Source organism: Gymnodraco acuticeps, unplaced genomic scaffold (genome assembly GCF_902827175.1).
Source record: "Gymnodraco acuticeps unplaced genomic scaffold, fGymAcu1.1, whole genome shotgun sequence".
In the NCBI taxonomy this organism is placed as follows: Eukaryota; Metazoa; Chordata; class Actinopteri; order Perciformes; family Bathydraconidae; genus Gymnodraco; species Gymnodraco acuticeps.
The window spans coordinates 2191706-2208865 of NW_022991216.1; the positions used below are offsets into that span (position 1 = coordinate 2191706).

General features: G+C 41.6%; 1 protein-coding gene across 4 annotated transcripts; it reads right to left on the reverse strand.

Annotated features, from left to right (window-relative positions):
• Nucleotides 1–1241: 1241 nt before the first annotated feature.
• On the reverse strand, nt 1242–14706 carry zgc:63972 (protein CutA homolog). Of its 4 annotated transcripts, XM_034238999.1 has the most exons (8): nt 14306–14609; nt 13570–13718; nt 12293–12352; nt 11472–11517; nt 11311–11360; nt 5069–5088; nt 4791–4846; nt 1242–2356 (listed from the first exon to the last, which is right to left on the reverse strand). In XM_034238999.1, exons 1-7 carry the CDS (start codon nt 14408–14410, stop codon nt 4833–4835), a joined length of 444 nt encoding a protein of 147 aa, XP_034094890.1. In that variant the 5' UTR covers nt 14411–14609; the 3' UTR covers nt 1242–2356; nt 4791–4832. The 4 variants fall into 4 exon arrangements, with proteins under 4 accessions (XP_034094890.1, XP_034094888.1, XP_034094889.1 ...); XM_034238997.1 differs by lacking the exons at nt 4791–4846; nt 5069–5088 and having other exon boundaries at nt 14306–14426; nt 14572–14706; XM_034238998.1 differs by lacking the exons at nt 4791–4846; nt 5069–5088 and having other exon boundaries at nt 14306–14390; nt 14476–14617.
• Nucleotides 14707–17160: the final 2454 nt, after the last annotated feature.

Sequence of the window (17160 nt, forward strand, 5' to 3'; positions counted from 1 at the left end):
TTATCAGCGTCTGTTTCTTTCAGATTAATTATCCTGTTCCTAACTCTGCATCCCACAGAGAATTTAATGACCCATATGTTTTTTTTCTTTAGTTGCGTCAACCAATTAGGCTTGAATTAACTGTAGAAGGTCTTTACAGAATTACAGAGTACAGTCGAAAGATAATTAATAGTGAGAGAGTTTATATTCAAATGTTTAATTATGTGTGTGCAGTGCTTATTAAGTGTGGTATTAATTATAGCAATAATAGTGATACAAATATAGGAAAGACACATTGTACTTTTAGTCAAATGAAACTTCAAGCTCACTACAAGATTGAATGTCGTTTCATGTTAAGTATTACTACAAAACCTCTTTCAAACTAGTTCTTGGTAGTAGTTGCTGCTTACTTCTCAACCTTGAATGAAAATATTGGGCTGGGAAATGAGCAGATTGTGTTTTTGTTATAGTATATGACAAAAAAAAGATACTGCCGTAATATAACAGGATCTACATGTTAATATCAAGAAACAGTGTTTTTTATGTCCTTGAAACACCACCATCTAGTGAACACCTAACCAAATAGCAGTATACTTTTGATCTTTATGCAATATTCATATTACAGTGGAATTTGTTATAGTCAACCATAACAACTCACAAAGGCATACTTCCTGTAAGTATTTATAGCCTGTGACATGGCTTGTACACACGCATTGATGTGAATGGGTACACATGCGTTGAAGTAGTTACAAACACCCATACACACACAAATGCGCACATTCACACACGCCATCAAATGGCCTGATCCCAGGAGCTGATGCGGAGGATTATTCTGGCTCTACAGACACAACACACGACTAAACCCGGTCTGCAGTTTCTTTGTTGGGGCCTCATGCCGGAAACACTTTTCTGCAGACTGAGGATTAAAGTTTACTTTTGTATAATGAGGTAAGCATGCAAGGCTGACCTGTAACTGCAAATACAGCATGGCTTGGTGTAACAGATGTATTGTAATGTATATTAATTGTTTTTGTTTTTTTATTAAACCTCTGTGGTCATGTATCAAAGATCCAGTTAACAAGATAAGATAAAATAAAATAATCCTTTATTATCTCCACAGTAAGAACATTTTCAGGCAAGCCCTGTAACGCACACGTGTATCAGAGTGTTGATTGTTTGTTTTTGTTATTCAATTTAAGTTATTTAGCCAGGCTGCTCTGATCAGCATCAGTCCATAATTATACATACAAAACCATATAATGTTTTATATATTCATGATAAAAACAATGGAGAGAAATTGTCAAAATGTACAATAACGCAAAATGTTGTCAGTCACATCTGTTTGTTAATGTATCGTCAGTAGTACTGTGTAGTTTTCTCTGAGGTTCTACAAGGTGGTATTACATGTTTTATTGGTACAAACAGGGCTAACCTGGAGTTGTACTGAAATTCAGCAGTATTGTTCTTTTATGACACACCTTTCAATACAATTATATTTCTCAAGGCAGACAGTTGTGTGCCGCCTTCCAGTAAAGGAAACACTATTATTATATTAATCGTTTAAACCAATAAACCAGTAAGGCAAACCTCAATGTTTGTTAAAAGGAAAAGAGATGTCATCTTAAAAGAATATCTAAGTAAAACTAGACCAAATAAAATAGAATATAAATGTAAACGTGATTAAACTAGAGGAGGAGATGGTTCATCAAATGCCACTATTCAAAGATTACTGCTTTTAGAAGACAGTATCTGTATAAACGCTTCAGCAACGTACATGCAAAAAGGCATTGATGTAGTGAATAGTGAGGACTAAAATGCATGATACAGACTGGTGATTCCTGTACTGATACCAATATTATTTTATAAATCTAGACAACTTGGAGTGTATTTAACCAATGAGTTTACTGAGAATCCTTTAGCACAAAGCTGAGATACTGTTATCGTTAATACCAGATTAATATACTTTGCAAACTGACTTAAAACTGACTGGTCATCTTGGAATATGTTTGTTTGAGGTGTCCAGTCAAACAGAGGTAAGTTCCTTCTGAGAATGTAGCACAAAATACTTTAAAGTGGAAATCAAATATCCACAGTAGTAGTGGAATTTGCTATGACAAGGTCAGAGCAACAAAAAGTATAAATGTCATGTATCGAACTAGTGTTGCTTTCTGAACCCTTCGATCCAAAGCCTTCAAACATCAGCCTGTACACATGGCTCATTTTCCATGTTCAGCTGCAGTCCATGTTGAGGTTTGCTTTGATTTCACAAACGTATCAGTCGTCTGGAATGGCTTCATCCATCCACTTCATGTAAGCCAGACTGCCGTCCTCCACCAGGAAGCTGAGGACTTCTGGGTTAGCGTAGGGATGGACAGACCTTGAAGGGACCCAGACAAATACAAAATGATACATACATTTTATTTATAAAAGATAAACACTACAGCAAGAACACATATCTATACGAGGCAAGGCAATTTTGGGCATAAGAAAATATATAAAAGAAACACAAAGCAGTATAAAGAGAATATGAAGACACACAATAATCCCTTGGTGATATCGTTAAAAACTCTATGTCTGCAAAACTAATATGATGTTTTTTCTAATCTTTGCATCTAAATATTGAACAGAAGAGACCTTAGGATGGAGCCTTGGGGGACTCCGTTTTATGTTCTTTCAAAAGGGATTCAAACCCGTTTAGCACTGTGACAGAAAGTCCCACAGAGCTTTCACTATGTTGTGGCTGACTGTGTTAAATGCAGCACTGAGATCTATTGATAAGAATGAAGCTTTCCAAAAGTCTGTGTTTAAGCAGATTCAAAACCTTAACAAGAGTAGTCTCAATGCTGAAGTGTGGTCCACATTCTGAGTATACATTGTTTATTGTTGTTCCAGCTTGGAACGTGTAAAGCTGTTAAAAAAACACTTTAGTTAATTAGATAGCTGTCTAGATTGTTCTTTTTCCTAAGTGTCACAGTTATTAGCGCATGTAATAAAAAGCCTGGGAGTAGAGAACTGTTGACTATTCACAGATCTGATGCCATGCAGTCAAAATGATTAATGAGAAAAGCCTGTAGCCAGAATAGCAAATCAGCAGGAGGAAGACTTCAAATGTTGCATGATTTCCTCCAAGGTTAATGGTTGTGTCATGTTCAAATTGTGGTGCACTAATTGAATTGGTGCATGCAAGGACAACTCAGGCCCTGTACCTGGAGAATCTAGCAGCTTGTCTAATTTTATGAATTATGTCAGTGTATAAGGAGAAATTCATTACATGATTAAGTGGATAGAATACCAAGGGGTACAATACAGGAGGGTTTGTTGAGAGCAAATAAATGACATGTATTATTACATACAGGGCGACTGTGGCTGAGAGGGAGTGTGGCCGTCTTTCAACCAGAAGGTTGTGGGTTCGATCCCAGCCCGTGCAGCCAACATGTCGATGTATCCTTGGTCAATATACTTAACCCTGAGTTGCTCCCGATGGCATGGCCAACGATGTGTGAATGTGTGTGAATGTTAGGTCCTAGAGCAAGTGGTACTGCTCTGTATGAATGGGTGTGAATGGGTGAATGACATGTAGTATGTAAAGCGCTTTGAGGGGTCGTAAAGACTGGATAAAGCGCTATATAAGTACAGTCCATTTACCCTTATTAATTTTGGCAATTATGTCAAAGAAGAAACTGCCTTTCAGTACTTAGACGGATCAGTCAACTGCTGACATTGAGGCACTAAAGCTAAAACTGCTGCAACTGGGCACATCATCCATGGCCTGATGTTTCAGGCTAATCCAGAAAGGGTCCATAACAACCATTGGCTTTAGATCTGCTTCAGTGGAGGCCCCCTGTCCTGAAAAGAGGACTACATCCCCAGAACAGATTGAAGGTATCAATAACTTTGATTCTTTTCAGTCCGCAGGTTTTGATATAAGTCTGTTGAACCTTTTGATCCCTCTGTTGGCAGTGGTCCAGTAATACAAAATAAAACTGTCAGTGTATCAGTGTGTCCATACGGTTATTTCTGCAAATATCTCTGGACCCCAACATTTTCTCTTTTGTGTTACAGACCATAGCACCTTGAATGTAGTATGTTTTCTTAACCTTTGCCACAATGTGTTTTGATGTTAGCCTGGTTTATTTGTCTGTCTGTATGTCTGTCTGTCTGTCTGTCTGATAGCAGGATTACTAAATAAAAGAATGGTCTTATTTTCGGGCGCAAGGCCCGGGGGCAAGGCAGAGTCCAAGGTGGGGAACTCAGGCGGACGGCCCGGGGGCAAGGCAGAGACCATGGAGGGGCGAAGACCACAGCGGGCGAACTCAGGGGGCCGAGCATGAGGGAAAAGGCAGCGGCAGGAAGAGTCAGGGGGCCGGGCCCGAGGGCGAAGACCACGGCACTCAGGGGGCCGGGCTCGAGGGCGAAGATCAGACAGAACCCCAATACATTTTAAAGCGAGTAAAAATCAAGGGTGAGCACAAATTATGTTATGTTTAAAACTAGTTTCAACTGCAAATATTCACATGAATGCCCTGTCATGTCAGCACAACAGCTCAATCAACATGTTTTTTAAGTGCTCTGAGTAATAACATACAAGACATCTTCTTTTTGAGCATCCATGCCTTCTTCCACATTATCACAGGCTCATCAACACACCAAAGTCGGAAAAACAACTTCCTAACTCGGGAAATGGGACCATGAATGGTGAATGAACCATTGTCTTCGAAGAGATTTCCCTCTTTCTTCCACATGACACATTTTCTCTTCATTTCCTATGTTATTTTTTGTGTTAATGGGGTAAGTATGTTCCTCGTGCCCACCATTGGCTGTCCAACAGATGTCCTGGGTCCAAGTTAGCTCTACTAAATCGTGCCATCTGTAGTTCAAACCGGAGAGACGTGATGTAAGAATTACATATTTATTGTTTACACGTCATATGAATGAAATGATTGCCATGATAGTACAACAGGAGAATGTAATGGTGTTTGGCGATTAGGCCCCCGGTTTGCAGGATAATCATTCAGGAGGGAAAGCACCGCTCCGATGAAATCCCCAAAACCAGTGAAGTATGAATACTGAGATGAACTGAGTTGCTTACCTTGTGGGGTGACTGGTGATCTGGGGAGGAGAGATAATAGATTAACACGTATATGAGCGACACTGTGCCGGAATCACTGCCGGAGCTTACTGGTCATGCTGAGACTCTGACTGCCGAAATCAGTGCCGGTCTTATCTGAAAACGACCTGCGGGTCGCATGCCTGGCCAGCAGGGCTTGACTACGCCGAGGAGCGAGCGGTTTCGTTTTGTAACGGTGGCCCAACGTCCACGACACCGAAGTGTACGGTAGCCTTCCGCTACGACACCGAAGTGTACGGTGGCCTTCCGCCACGCCTGACTTTGCAGGCTATATATATATATTTCTCTTTATTCTTTTTCCTTTGTTTTGTAACTGACACCGAAGTGTACGGTGGCCTTCCGCCACGCCTGACTTCGCAGGTTATATATATATATATATATCTTTTCTTTACTCTTTCGTTTGTTTTGTAACTGACACCGAAGTGTACGGTAGCCTTCCGCTACGACACCGAAGTGTACGGTGGCCTTCCGCCACGCCTGACTTCGCAGGCTATATATATATATATATTTTTTTCTTTATTTCTTTTTCCTTTGTTTTGTAACTGACACCGAAGTGTACGGTAGCCTTCCGCTACGACACCGAAGTGTACGGTGGCCTTCCGCCACGCCTGACTTCGCAGGCTATATATATATATTTTTTTTCTTTATTTCTTTTTCCTTTGTTTTGTAACTGACACCGAAGTGTACGGTAGCCTTCCGCTACGACACCGAAGTGTACGGTGGCCTTCCGCCACGCCTGACTTCGCAGGTTATATATATATATATATATATATATATATATATATATATATATATATATATATATATATATATGTATCTTTTTCCTTTGTTTTGTAACTGACACCGAAGTGTACGGTAGCCTTCCGCTACGACACCGAAGTGTACGGTGGCCTTCCGCCACGCCTGACTTCGCAGGCTATATATATATATTTTTTTCTTTACTCCTCATTTCTTTTCCTTTGTTTTGTAACTGGCACCGAAGTGTACGGTGGCTTTCCGCCACGCCTGACTTCGCAGGCTATATATACATATCTTTACTCTTTCTTTATTTCCTTTGTTTTGTAACTGACACCGGAGTGTACGGTGGCCCGAGTCCACGCGGACTGCAGGAAATACATTTTACGCTGATGCGTTTGAGCAAGGCCTGGGAATGAAATACCTGTGTGCCGGAGATGAAGCCCATTACCTGTAGTTGCGGCGTGAGACGAGACATTATTCCCTGTGGGCGGGGCCCGCGGAATTAGGACAGGAATGCAGTTTTGAATATCGGGAACCTTAGTGAGACATGTATACTTGTGAATGTGTTTGAGCCACCACCAGTTATATGTATAACTACCATAGTTAGGGTCTGAGAGATCTTTGGGAAGCCCGTACGGCGCTGATGTCCGGACGAATGAAGGTTGTGAAGGCGGAGGAGGACCACCGTCCTAGTTGTTGTAGGGATGAGGTAGAGAGACCTTGATTAGCAGCAGAGGTGGCTGCACCTATCCTGAAGGAATGCCCGGGTATGATATGGGTGATAGGCTGGATTTAGTGAGAACTTGCTTGGGTAGAAATTGACGGGGCCATGACCCTGCGAACCACTCTCCCTGGAAGAAACCCCCAAAACCCATGGATGGGCAGCATCCGTGAAGAAACTCATTGAGTCAGAGGAACGCACGAGGCCATCGTAAAAGAAGGTAACTCCGTTCCAGTGGGCGAGCAGGAGGGACCAGAACCGTAGGTCTGAGCGGCAGCCTTCGTCTAAGAAAACGCGGTCATGGAGGTTGTCGACCGCTGATGCTGCGTCCAGGAGGCGGGAGATGAACGAGCGCCCCTGGGGGATGACGTGCATGGCGAAGTTGAGGTGTCCGAGAAGGGAGAGCAACTGTTGTTTTGTGATAACTTGTTGCTCGCAGTATGACTTGGTGATGTCCCGGATGCGCTGCAATTTGTCGGAGGGGAGAGACGCCTTCATGTCTATGGAGTCGAGGATGATGCCTAAGAACTCTAAGTGTGTGTCGGGACCTAACGTTTTCTTTTTGGAGAGAGGGACACCTCACTCCTGAAGCAGTGTTTAAGCTTGGCCAGTGAGATCCCTGAGCTGTCCTGTGGCGGGTCTATGGGGAGGAAGTCGTCCGGTAGGTGAAGGACGGAGGGGATTCTGACGATGTTCAGCAGGATCCAATAGAGCGCTTCCGAGAAGGAATTGAAGATGCGGGGGCTGCTTCTGCACCTGAAGGTCAGGCGAACGGCAAAGATAGAGTTTGGACTCCCACTTAATACCGAACAAGTTCCACTGAGACGGATGAATGGGGATGATTTGAAGGCATCGGTAATGTCCGCTTTGGAGAGCCGAGCTCCGTGCCCTGTGAACTTGATCATCTTTATTGCATTATCCACTGAGGCATGGTGAAGGGAGAACTGATCTGGAGGGATGATGCTATTGACGCTGCAGAATGGGCCGGAGCAGGGAGCGGACAGATCGAAAATCAGCCTTTTATTTACGTGTGGCTATTCCGATGGGATTTGAACGGAACACTGAGAAGGGGGAGGAGCTAAAAGGACCGATTATATATCCTTTGAGAAGTTCTTTGTCGATGAGCTGGGAAACTATGTTGGGTTCTTTAGCGGCTGACTGTAAGTTTCTTGCTACGAAGTCACTGTGGGAGATGGGAGGACCCCTACCCTGAAGCCTTGGGAGAGCCCTGACGGGAGATAGTCAACGAACACGGAATCTGTAGATAGCGCAGCTGCTAGCTGAGGGATGTTAATGGGAGTGGAGGGGTGATATTCCAGAATGCCTTTTTTTATTTTTATTTTTTTATATATTTTTTTTTTATGTTTCTGGCGCAGAGCCACTGTGACGTCCCGTCCACACGGTGGCGTGAGTTACAGCTTCCGACGCTTCTGCCCATTCACTTTGAATGGGGTGACGTCACTTTTAGTAGAACTGTATTTTGGGAAGCGACGTGGAGCGTTTGCTGGCGTTGCTCGCTTCAAAAAGTTGAGCAATGTTCAACTTTTGGCGCCTCGGCAGAAGCGTCAGCCAATGAAATCCCGTTTATGCAAATCTGCCGGTACAAGCGCTAGCCAATCAGACCGCGTGTATGTTGGGAGAGACTACGCAGGTAATTCCTCATATTCCAAAAATGTGAGGGAAAATTCATTATAGCGGTAGTGAATCACCCGGTGCTGTATGATCAGTCTCTGTTCATCTACCGGGATACAAACCAGAGGAGCGAGGCATGGAGGGAGGAGGCAGAGACAGTGGGTGAAACTGGTAGGTTTTCGCCTGTTGGGGATTTTTTTCTTTTTTTTCTTTCCAGTTTACTTAGTTTTAACATTGCTATTGCTTTGTGTGTCGGGGGCAAGAGATTCATGTGATTGGTTGTTGCTGCTGTGCGGACCAGTAGCGTAGGCAGAAATGTACTTTAGGGTGGGCCTGTAAAAATATAGGGTGGGCCAGATTTTCTTCTGCGCATCGGAAACTAACCACGATCCCGCCGGTACCGGTGGCAGATTACTTTTAGAATACTTCCTTTCCTCTTCTTTTTCTTCTTTCCTCCTCTTCTTTTTATATTTTCTCCTTTTCCTCTTCTTTCTATCTTTTCCTCTTCTTTTTCTTTCTTCTTTCTCTTTAGAATACTTTCTTTTCCATAACAGATGGGTATGTTTTGGTGAACGGGAGACACGTATTTTACTGTTTTAATGGCTTATGAAGAGCACGAACACAACATTTTAGTGTCATTCTGGACAGCTCTCTCATCTGCACCGCACATAAAAAGAAAAACTCACCCAGACTGCATTCTTTGTACTGTCTTAAAACCTTTCCTTGGAAAAGTTTATGCATTGTAAGGTGTCCTTGGGTGCTTTGAAAGGCGCCCCTAAATAGAATACATTATCATTATTATTTATTATCTGCAACGATGTAATCACTTTTAAAACTTTTCCCAGTTACTTGTCCCATGCATTCGGCAGCAGCAGGCCATTCAGTTAGATTTGATCCCGTTATGAATGTCATCATTCCGACAATAAATAAATGCTACGTAAACGTTATCTTCCACGTTTTATCTAAACATCTCCGTTTCTACCTTCCAATATGTTTTGAAAGAGAACTCTCTCTCTCTCTCATCTGCGTGCGGGGCGGGGCCTCACGGACACGCTGCATCTCTTGCTCGCAGATACGCTGCAGCGCTGTGCACACGGTTCTGCCGGTAATGAATATTACATTGTGAGGAAACTTTCCACCAATAATTCCAATAAGTATTCACTTCAGGTTTACGAGAGTAACTGCACTCAGATTACTCGTTTTTCAAATGTAACACCGCTGAATATACTGATTTTTTTTTTTTTTTTTCTTTCTTTATTTTTCTTCTGATTACGTAACACCGTTACATGTATTCCGTTACAACCCAACCCTGTGTAAGGGTCGAGTGCAAACGTTTTCGTTAAAACTAGTACCTGAGTGCAACGGAAGTTGAAGCTCCTGTGGCGTAGTCTTCCAGAGCCTGGAGGCGAGCATCGATAGCTATCATGGAGCTAGCCAGGAATTGCAGGGAGCCGGCCGCGCTACTCTCCATAGGGGTGTGTGACGCTACCGGACTGGCGAGCCTGAGAAGGGGTGGATTTTTTGGAGGGGGACGGGATCCTGGAGGGCTCGACTTCCTGCCCTTTTTTTTTTTTTTTTTTTTTTTTTACCTCCGCGGCTGCGGCCTCGTCCTGCTCTCTGGGAAGCTGGCTGGAGCTGCTGCCCCGGACTGGGGAGCTACGCTGGAGACCTGGTCCGAGAGCTATCGCAGCTGAGAGAGAGTGAGGCCTGGGGCTGTGGGAAAGCCCTGCTGCAGGAGCCCGGCGATGAGGAAGTCTTCCTCTGTTGATAAGCCGCTGTGGGGAGCCGAACCGGGATCGGAGACTTCCAGAGAAGGTTCGTGTTCCGAATTGTCCGAGTTGGACATCTTGAGCTAGTTGTTTCTTACGGTTTTTCTCACGAGAAGCCGTATTGTATTGCAACTACCATTGCGTGTGATCATCTGCAATGACAACTGACAGGGAGGAAGAGCAGGTATTTAAGGCATTTAGCATGTGCAGCGATTGGCTGCTGAGGCGTGACGCCCTCATATTTAATGAGGGGGGAAGGGAGCCATAGAGTGACGTGTGAGTGACTCGAGTTAGGTCTTCCTTATTGAACTTGCGCTAAAGCTTTCATGAGTACAACCTTGTACTTATTTATAGCTTTTGCACACAGATTATCCCAGCAGGCAGCAATGAAATTCATTGCACATGAATTCACTGGTTTTGTCTCGGTGAGGCTAAGGAAAGGTGTGGTGTTATTAAAAGATAGCTGTCCATCTTGTCGAGTTAAGAGGCAGAAGACTTTGGAAAAGTGCCAGGCGTTCAGAAAACCTCTCCAGCAAGAATATACTTTTTTATCAAGCAATCTTGGGCAACAGTTTATGACAATCTGTGCTCTTCATCGATTGTGATAAGCCAAGAGGTATATTGCATTCCTCAAGAAAACGTTGTCAGTGGACCACTAAGTTTCTGTTGGGGCGCGCTCATTTTGTGGGTAGTGTTGCATAAATAATCCTCCCTAAATATTTTAGTAGTAACAACAAGTCATAGGAAACTTCCTTAAAGGTTTTAGTTGGACAAAAGTATGAAGAGGTCGCACAAATATCAGCAAAGCAGAAAGGAAGTGAGAAGCGCATCTGCACTGTAGCAAAGCAGGAAGCAGCAGTCATTAGGATTTCCTCTTGATTTCAATTATTTCAACCTGGACTTTTTAACTCAGAAAGATGCCACTTCAACAACTTAGCACATGAACAAGTATAATCGTCTGATGATGCAATCACAAATGGCCAAACAGAAATGTGGATCCTTAACTGTTTATGGCTTTTTGATGGTGCTGGAGAACATTTACTAACGTTAACAACTCAATAAATTACTCTTACGGACACCAACAGTCAATTCAGATCAAGAAAAAAATATTTTGTACAACACTGTTGATTACAATGCTGTAATTTGTTGAACATACAGTCATAGCTTTTGTTGCAATGGAATCATTTTAAGTACATGAATAGTATGGTCCAAGTTGAAAATAACCGCAACAACCGTTGAAAGCATGTCTACAGGAGCTCGCACAGATTTAACATGAAGTTAGTTTGAAACTTGGATGGTAATACGAATAAAGTTAATAACTGTTACATAGAGCAACCTCTCACCTTACAAAATCCATGACCTGCTGGATCCTGGAGGTCTTTGTTTTCACCAGCTGCAACAACAGTGACATCTCATTTTACACTTCTGCAGTTTAACAGGAATTTCAGCATTCTTGTTGAGTACATGTGTATAGAAAAAGGACATTGTTTGTCAGTAAGCTTACCATCAGAACTTCACTTGCATCTTGGATTTCACCCTTCCAGTAGTACCTATAGAACCAGAAAAACCACTGACATTAAAAAAGCCCCATTTAATGCACATAAGTAACTGTGAATTACGACTAGACTCAAGAGTACCAGTGTAAGGGTCAGATCCTTGAATTGAGTAAAAAAGGTTTTGTAAAATTATTGTAAAAGAAAGCTCTCAACATCAAACTGTGAAAAGCCATAATTAATATTGCGGCTGTGATTCACAGTGATGCCAGGCTTTTATGTTGCCATTTCTCTTGGATTGTGAAGGACAGTTAAAACCAAGCCGAAAACCTATATTTAAACTTGTTGAATGCCAGAATAAATGAGGCATACAACTACATGAGCCTAGATATAGCTGATACTCCTTCAGTACTTAACTCACACATTAAAATCCCCTATCACCTCCATTACCCCTAAACTACTGGAACCACATCCTCTATTTTTAGGCTAAACCTCTGTTCTTTAACACGTTTTATATGGCATTTTCCAATGAGTTACTCTCCTCAGTTGCTCCTCCCTTGTTCCTTTTGTGGTTTATGCATTAACAGAAAAGCTAATCCATGAATTCAAATGACCGCTTGAAGGCTATCTGCCACTCAAGTGGTGGAAAAACGGATAAACGCATTGAGATGCAACCCATTCACCTTGTGATTTCCTAGGTAACCAGTCATGTAGGTCAGAGAAACAACACGTGTTTAAGCATCTCTGTACATGTAAGCACTAAGATAGTCTGTTTGTTTGTGCCCCAGCTGGGTTCAAAGTTGTGGCATGGTAGGAGGTCAGTTTGATTTACATTGTAGAGGTCCTGGCGAGGATGTTGATACTGGCTGCCAGCTGCCTCTCCATAATCGCCCTGGAAAAAAGACAGAATAGTAGGGAGCATGGATGGAAACGTAGCGGCGAAGACATGGAAAAAGGAAAAAGAGACAAATTAAACACTTACAGACCACCAGCTGTTTATCAATTACTGCATGAAACTGAGCCCATCATTATGTTGCTCTTTAAGCAGGCCGCAGGAAAGACTTAATGCACAAAAACTCTGAAAGATTGCAAACTTTTCTTTCTGCTGCTCAGCCGACAGTATTACTAGCTCCTCCTGTGAAGCAGGTGATTTACATATCCGGCACCTGCACAGTGCACCGCTTACTTCTAACTTGACATGTGCTCAAATATTGACAGAGGAGATGAGAGTGCAAACACAACACTGTATCAGTGGGTTTGACAGGGCTGTATCTCTCAGTCAAAACTTACTGTATGTCTGGTGGACCTACTTTCAATTATTTACATCACCTTGAGCTTTCACACTGTAGTTTAGTTTATTTGATCCGGACCAAGGGCAAGAAAGTTTACATTGTTGCATGTCAGTTAACTTGATGATTTGACAGTTTTGGCAACTGTCATCCTGCATTTTCAGGACACTGTGGGGACATCAAATCTTTGCTGACCGAAGTTTTTGCAGTACTTTTGCAGATGCTTTTGTCGATAATGTATTTAGATGTTCACACCTCCGACACACCACTTCATTCACTTTCATGTCTGTAAAGTTAAGATGAAGCTTGGGGCAGCAGACTTGGCTTATCTTAGCATGAGGTTGGCTATAGCTCAGGGGTTAGCATGATATACAAATCAGGGGGTGGGCAGTTTGATCTCACCTCCTGACAACATGTCAGTGTCCTTGGGCAAGATACCTAACCCCAAATTGCCCCCGTAGGCATGTCTATGGTATTGAATGTATGTGGCTTTGGATAAAAGCCTCAGCTAAATAATATGTAATGTAATAAGGACTTGCAGCAAGGTGGAAACCGGCATTAAAATATTAAACAAAAAATCCTTTAACTTCTGTGAGATTTGAGGAATAATTTTCACTTCTGCTTCACAGTTTAAACAAACAAGATATGAGATAAGTAAATCAGTGACCTTAAGATGACCCAAAATCTTGCACTGTGCCTTTGAGCTAAATCATTTAACATCACTCATCAAAGCCATGTGTTTCCATTTGCTTAAACATCAATAATACATTCTTTAATCACTACATTCATGCAGACTGTAAAAAGTGACCTGCTCCTGTACCTGCCAATGTCTCTAGCTGCCAGTTCGTTGGGGCTGTTGATAAGAAGAAGGGAGTGGTGGCCTGGTGCGTAGCTCCCTGTGAAGGCTGAATGAAGCTGGACCCCAATGGACCACAACCCGGGGTACATGGACACGGACAGGACCAAGAGCTGTATAAATCAAATCAAATCAAAAATGTATTATAGCCCCAAATCACAAAAAATGCTTCAAAGGGCTGTACAAAGCAAACAAAAGCAACTGACAAAACCAAAATACAAACGTCATAGCATAGTATAGAGAGAGCAGAATGCAACAAAGTGTTAAATAAGTCAGTTACAAGAGACTTGAAGAACTTGTATCTTGCATAATGTAATATTTGCTGCCTATCTGACATAAATGATTTTGACATGTTGCTGTTTCACGTTATTTCATGTTTGGACTCAGCAAAGTCATAACTCAATTTAATTATCTTCTGCCCTCTGAAAGGATTGCCATGTTTGGATTGGATTGGATTCAGTATTTATCCTCTTATTATTTGGCGCAGATAAATGAGTATAGGCCTTGGCTTGGACGCAGTGACCAATTTATAATCTGTCCTACTTCTCTGCACAGCACAGCACTGGTCACACCCAGAGCTGTGGGGTCAACACAAATATTTCAGAAGAAATGCAATTAATATTTTTTTTGCATTTTAGATGTCAACAAAAAAAACAAGTTTTCTAAGTGAGAATTTATTAAACTAAGTTGTAACTCTTACCAAACATGACATGAGCAGCACTGAGCGAAACCCAGAGAAAAAGACAGCTTCTTTATGGCATCGCTGGAACAGCCACTCCATCCTGCTAGTGGCAACACATGTCATTCTCGGAGTCCGGTTGCTGCATGTAATGAGGGACAAACTTATTTCATAAAACTGCTGAGACTCACTGCGGAGATGATTAGTGTTCCGTCATTTTTATGAGCATGTCTCCCCCCGGTTAAACGGATGCTTTGTGAGAGAAAAACATTCAGAAATCTCATTACCTTTACACAATAAATGCATTGTGTTGACAGGTACTTGAGGTCGGATGGTCAAAGGCAGAGATAAATCTACGCGCACTGTAATTGGTTGCATGACACTTCCTGACAAGTCGGCGACCAATCACATCGCCGCTTCAGGCCTCCGCTGCCCTGCCTCCAGATCCTGGTCATAATCGGCTTTAGTGTCTATTTACCGTGTAAACACAACTTTTATAGACTCGCAGCGCACATTGTGAAGCTGGAAGCACACGAAATAAGTCACATTGCTTTCATGGATCTCCTTCAATGGTGGAAATTGAAAATAAACTGTCGTGATACATTATAGACCTAAAGATAATTAAACTTTAACGATTTTCTTAATCAATGTAATGGCAACAGTCACATATTGCTACAATTCATATTGAATTTCAAATTCAGACTACATTATTTTTACACAGGAATCAGTAGCTTTGTTTTTAAAGCCAAAGTTCACAAAATACAAGATTGTAAAGTAAATTATCTCCAGTGGTGGAAGAAGAAGTAAGATTATTGTAAAAGTAGAACAACTCTGGTCTTAAAATACTATACTAATAAGTCCCAAATTGAAAATGTAAGTATTATCAATAAAATGTACTTCAAGTAGCAAAAGTTAAAGTTATCAAAATGCATAATAGATATTTTTACAGTAAATGATTTTAGAATATTATGTTATCTTGTTTTTATTACTAATAAGTACATGCAGGGGCGTTTAAAGGCTTTCGTTTTTCAATGTGGAGCCTACTTATAACCATTTACGTAAAATACTAGGTAGCATAAAAAACTATAATAATAATACATTTAATTTCTAAGCGCTTTTTCAGGTGCTCTAAGAAAAGTTACAGTGGTTTATTGTGTTACAATTACTCAAGTTAAGTACAAGTATGTCAAAAATACTATTTAAGTACAGTACTTGAGTACATTTATTTAGCTGCGTTGAATCATTGACTCAATATATTGTCCATTGCTTCCTACAATTTTACTGTGTTATTTAACTGTAATAACCGGTTTTAATCAATATGACGACACAATGTTTGGTCCACATACACCTTATTATTTATGCGTGGGAAAACAACACAACATAATCAACTGTCTTCACAAAGTCTCAATAGATTATGGGACATCCAAGACAGTAATAATGTAAAATAATGATGCACATGTAAGGGAGACTTGTTGCAAACTAATGTAACTGCTAGATTAGAGTATGTATATTAATCTTGATTGGCATGCACTAATTAACCCAGATAACACAAATGTGTGTTTATTAGCAGGGATTATTCTGTAACAAGATGTAAACCAAAACACAGCACTGAGTCAAAGAGAAATACCTCTGTCACCTCTTGTTAAAGTGAGAAAAACCAGAGTTTCTGATCTCAGATCCAGTCTCTTGGCAAAAGTCCAATGAGATTCAAACACACATCTACTGTTGAAGGCACACACACTACACACCATCTCTGCCATACACTGAGGCAACTTTCAGATGAGTTAAACCGAAAAGTCAAGCACCCAGCTTGGCTGCATACGAATGAGGAAGATTTAGGTGGACTAGAATCTTTTACAAAAATGAATAATTCAGAGGTGGATTATTGAAAAGAAAACAGACCAAGTGGATTCGGGCCTGGCATTTTATTGCCAAACACCAGATGGGAAACTTGACGTGAGTAAGACAAATTAATCAATAAACTTCACGTAAGTCTTGCAGCTATAAAAAGTGTTGGTTATAAGTTGGAATTTGAATGGGGTGTGTACTGACAAAAAGTCAGTTTCCAGAAGCTTTGGATGTTTAAATAAAGTGTTTATACACCGGTTGTCCACATGGGGGAGATGTGGGTCCATGCATTTATCGCTTTATCCCCTCCTATCATTGTGAATACATACAATCCAGAGTGTTCATTCTATAAAACTCTCATCCACTGAAGGAAAATGTAAAAAGCTTCAACAAAGCAACTTGCCTGACTCATCCTAGTCCTTATTTTTTTTTTGTACTTGTTCCCTGCCAGACGTTGTCCCTCATCGTATACAACACAGATCACAGAGCGGACAGCAGGGGGCACCAAGGAAGCTTCAGAACAAACCAATGTATTTCCCAAGCTCACACAGGCTTCATTTAAGAGCCCATCAGAGGGCTCCAATAGAGCCACTTAAGCCACTGTTCCCCAACATGAAAGTAGGCAACCAAAATAGAGAGATAGGAAGAAAGGCAGCGAAGCGTTTGATCTGCTTGTTCTGGGGCATTACTCAGAGGGGTTCACTTCCGCTTAGGAGCGCTGATGCCTGTTTGGCCCTTAGAAGTCTAATGTGAAAAATAAGATACATTTTATTTCTGTCGATGCTTCTTGTCTGTCTGTGTATAATGAGGCCACGAGGTCCACAGTAAGAGCAGAAAAGAGAAAATGAGAGACGAAAACAGGAAAAGCACAAAGGCTTCTGGCAAGAGGGGCCTTGCCTAATTCACCGTTACAATGCGACTGTCTCTTGGTTGGATCAATGAAGTTGCCTTGCTGTGAAAGAAAAATAAATCTATCAGGGAGATGAATAGAGTGAGGTGTGTGAACACGGACAGGAAGAGGTTATAGA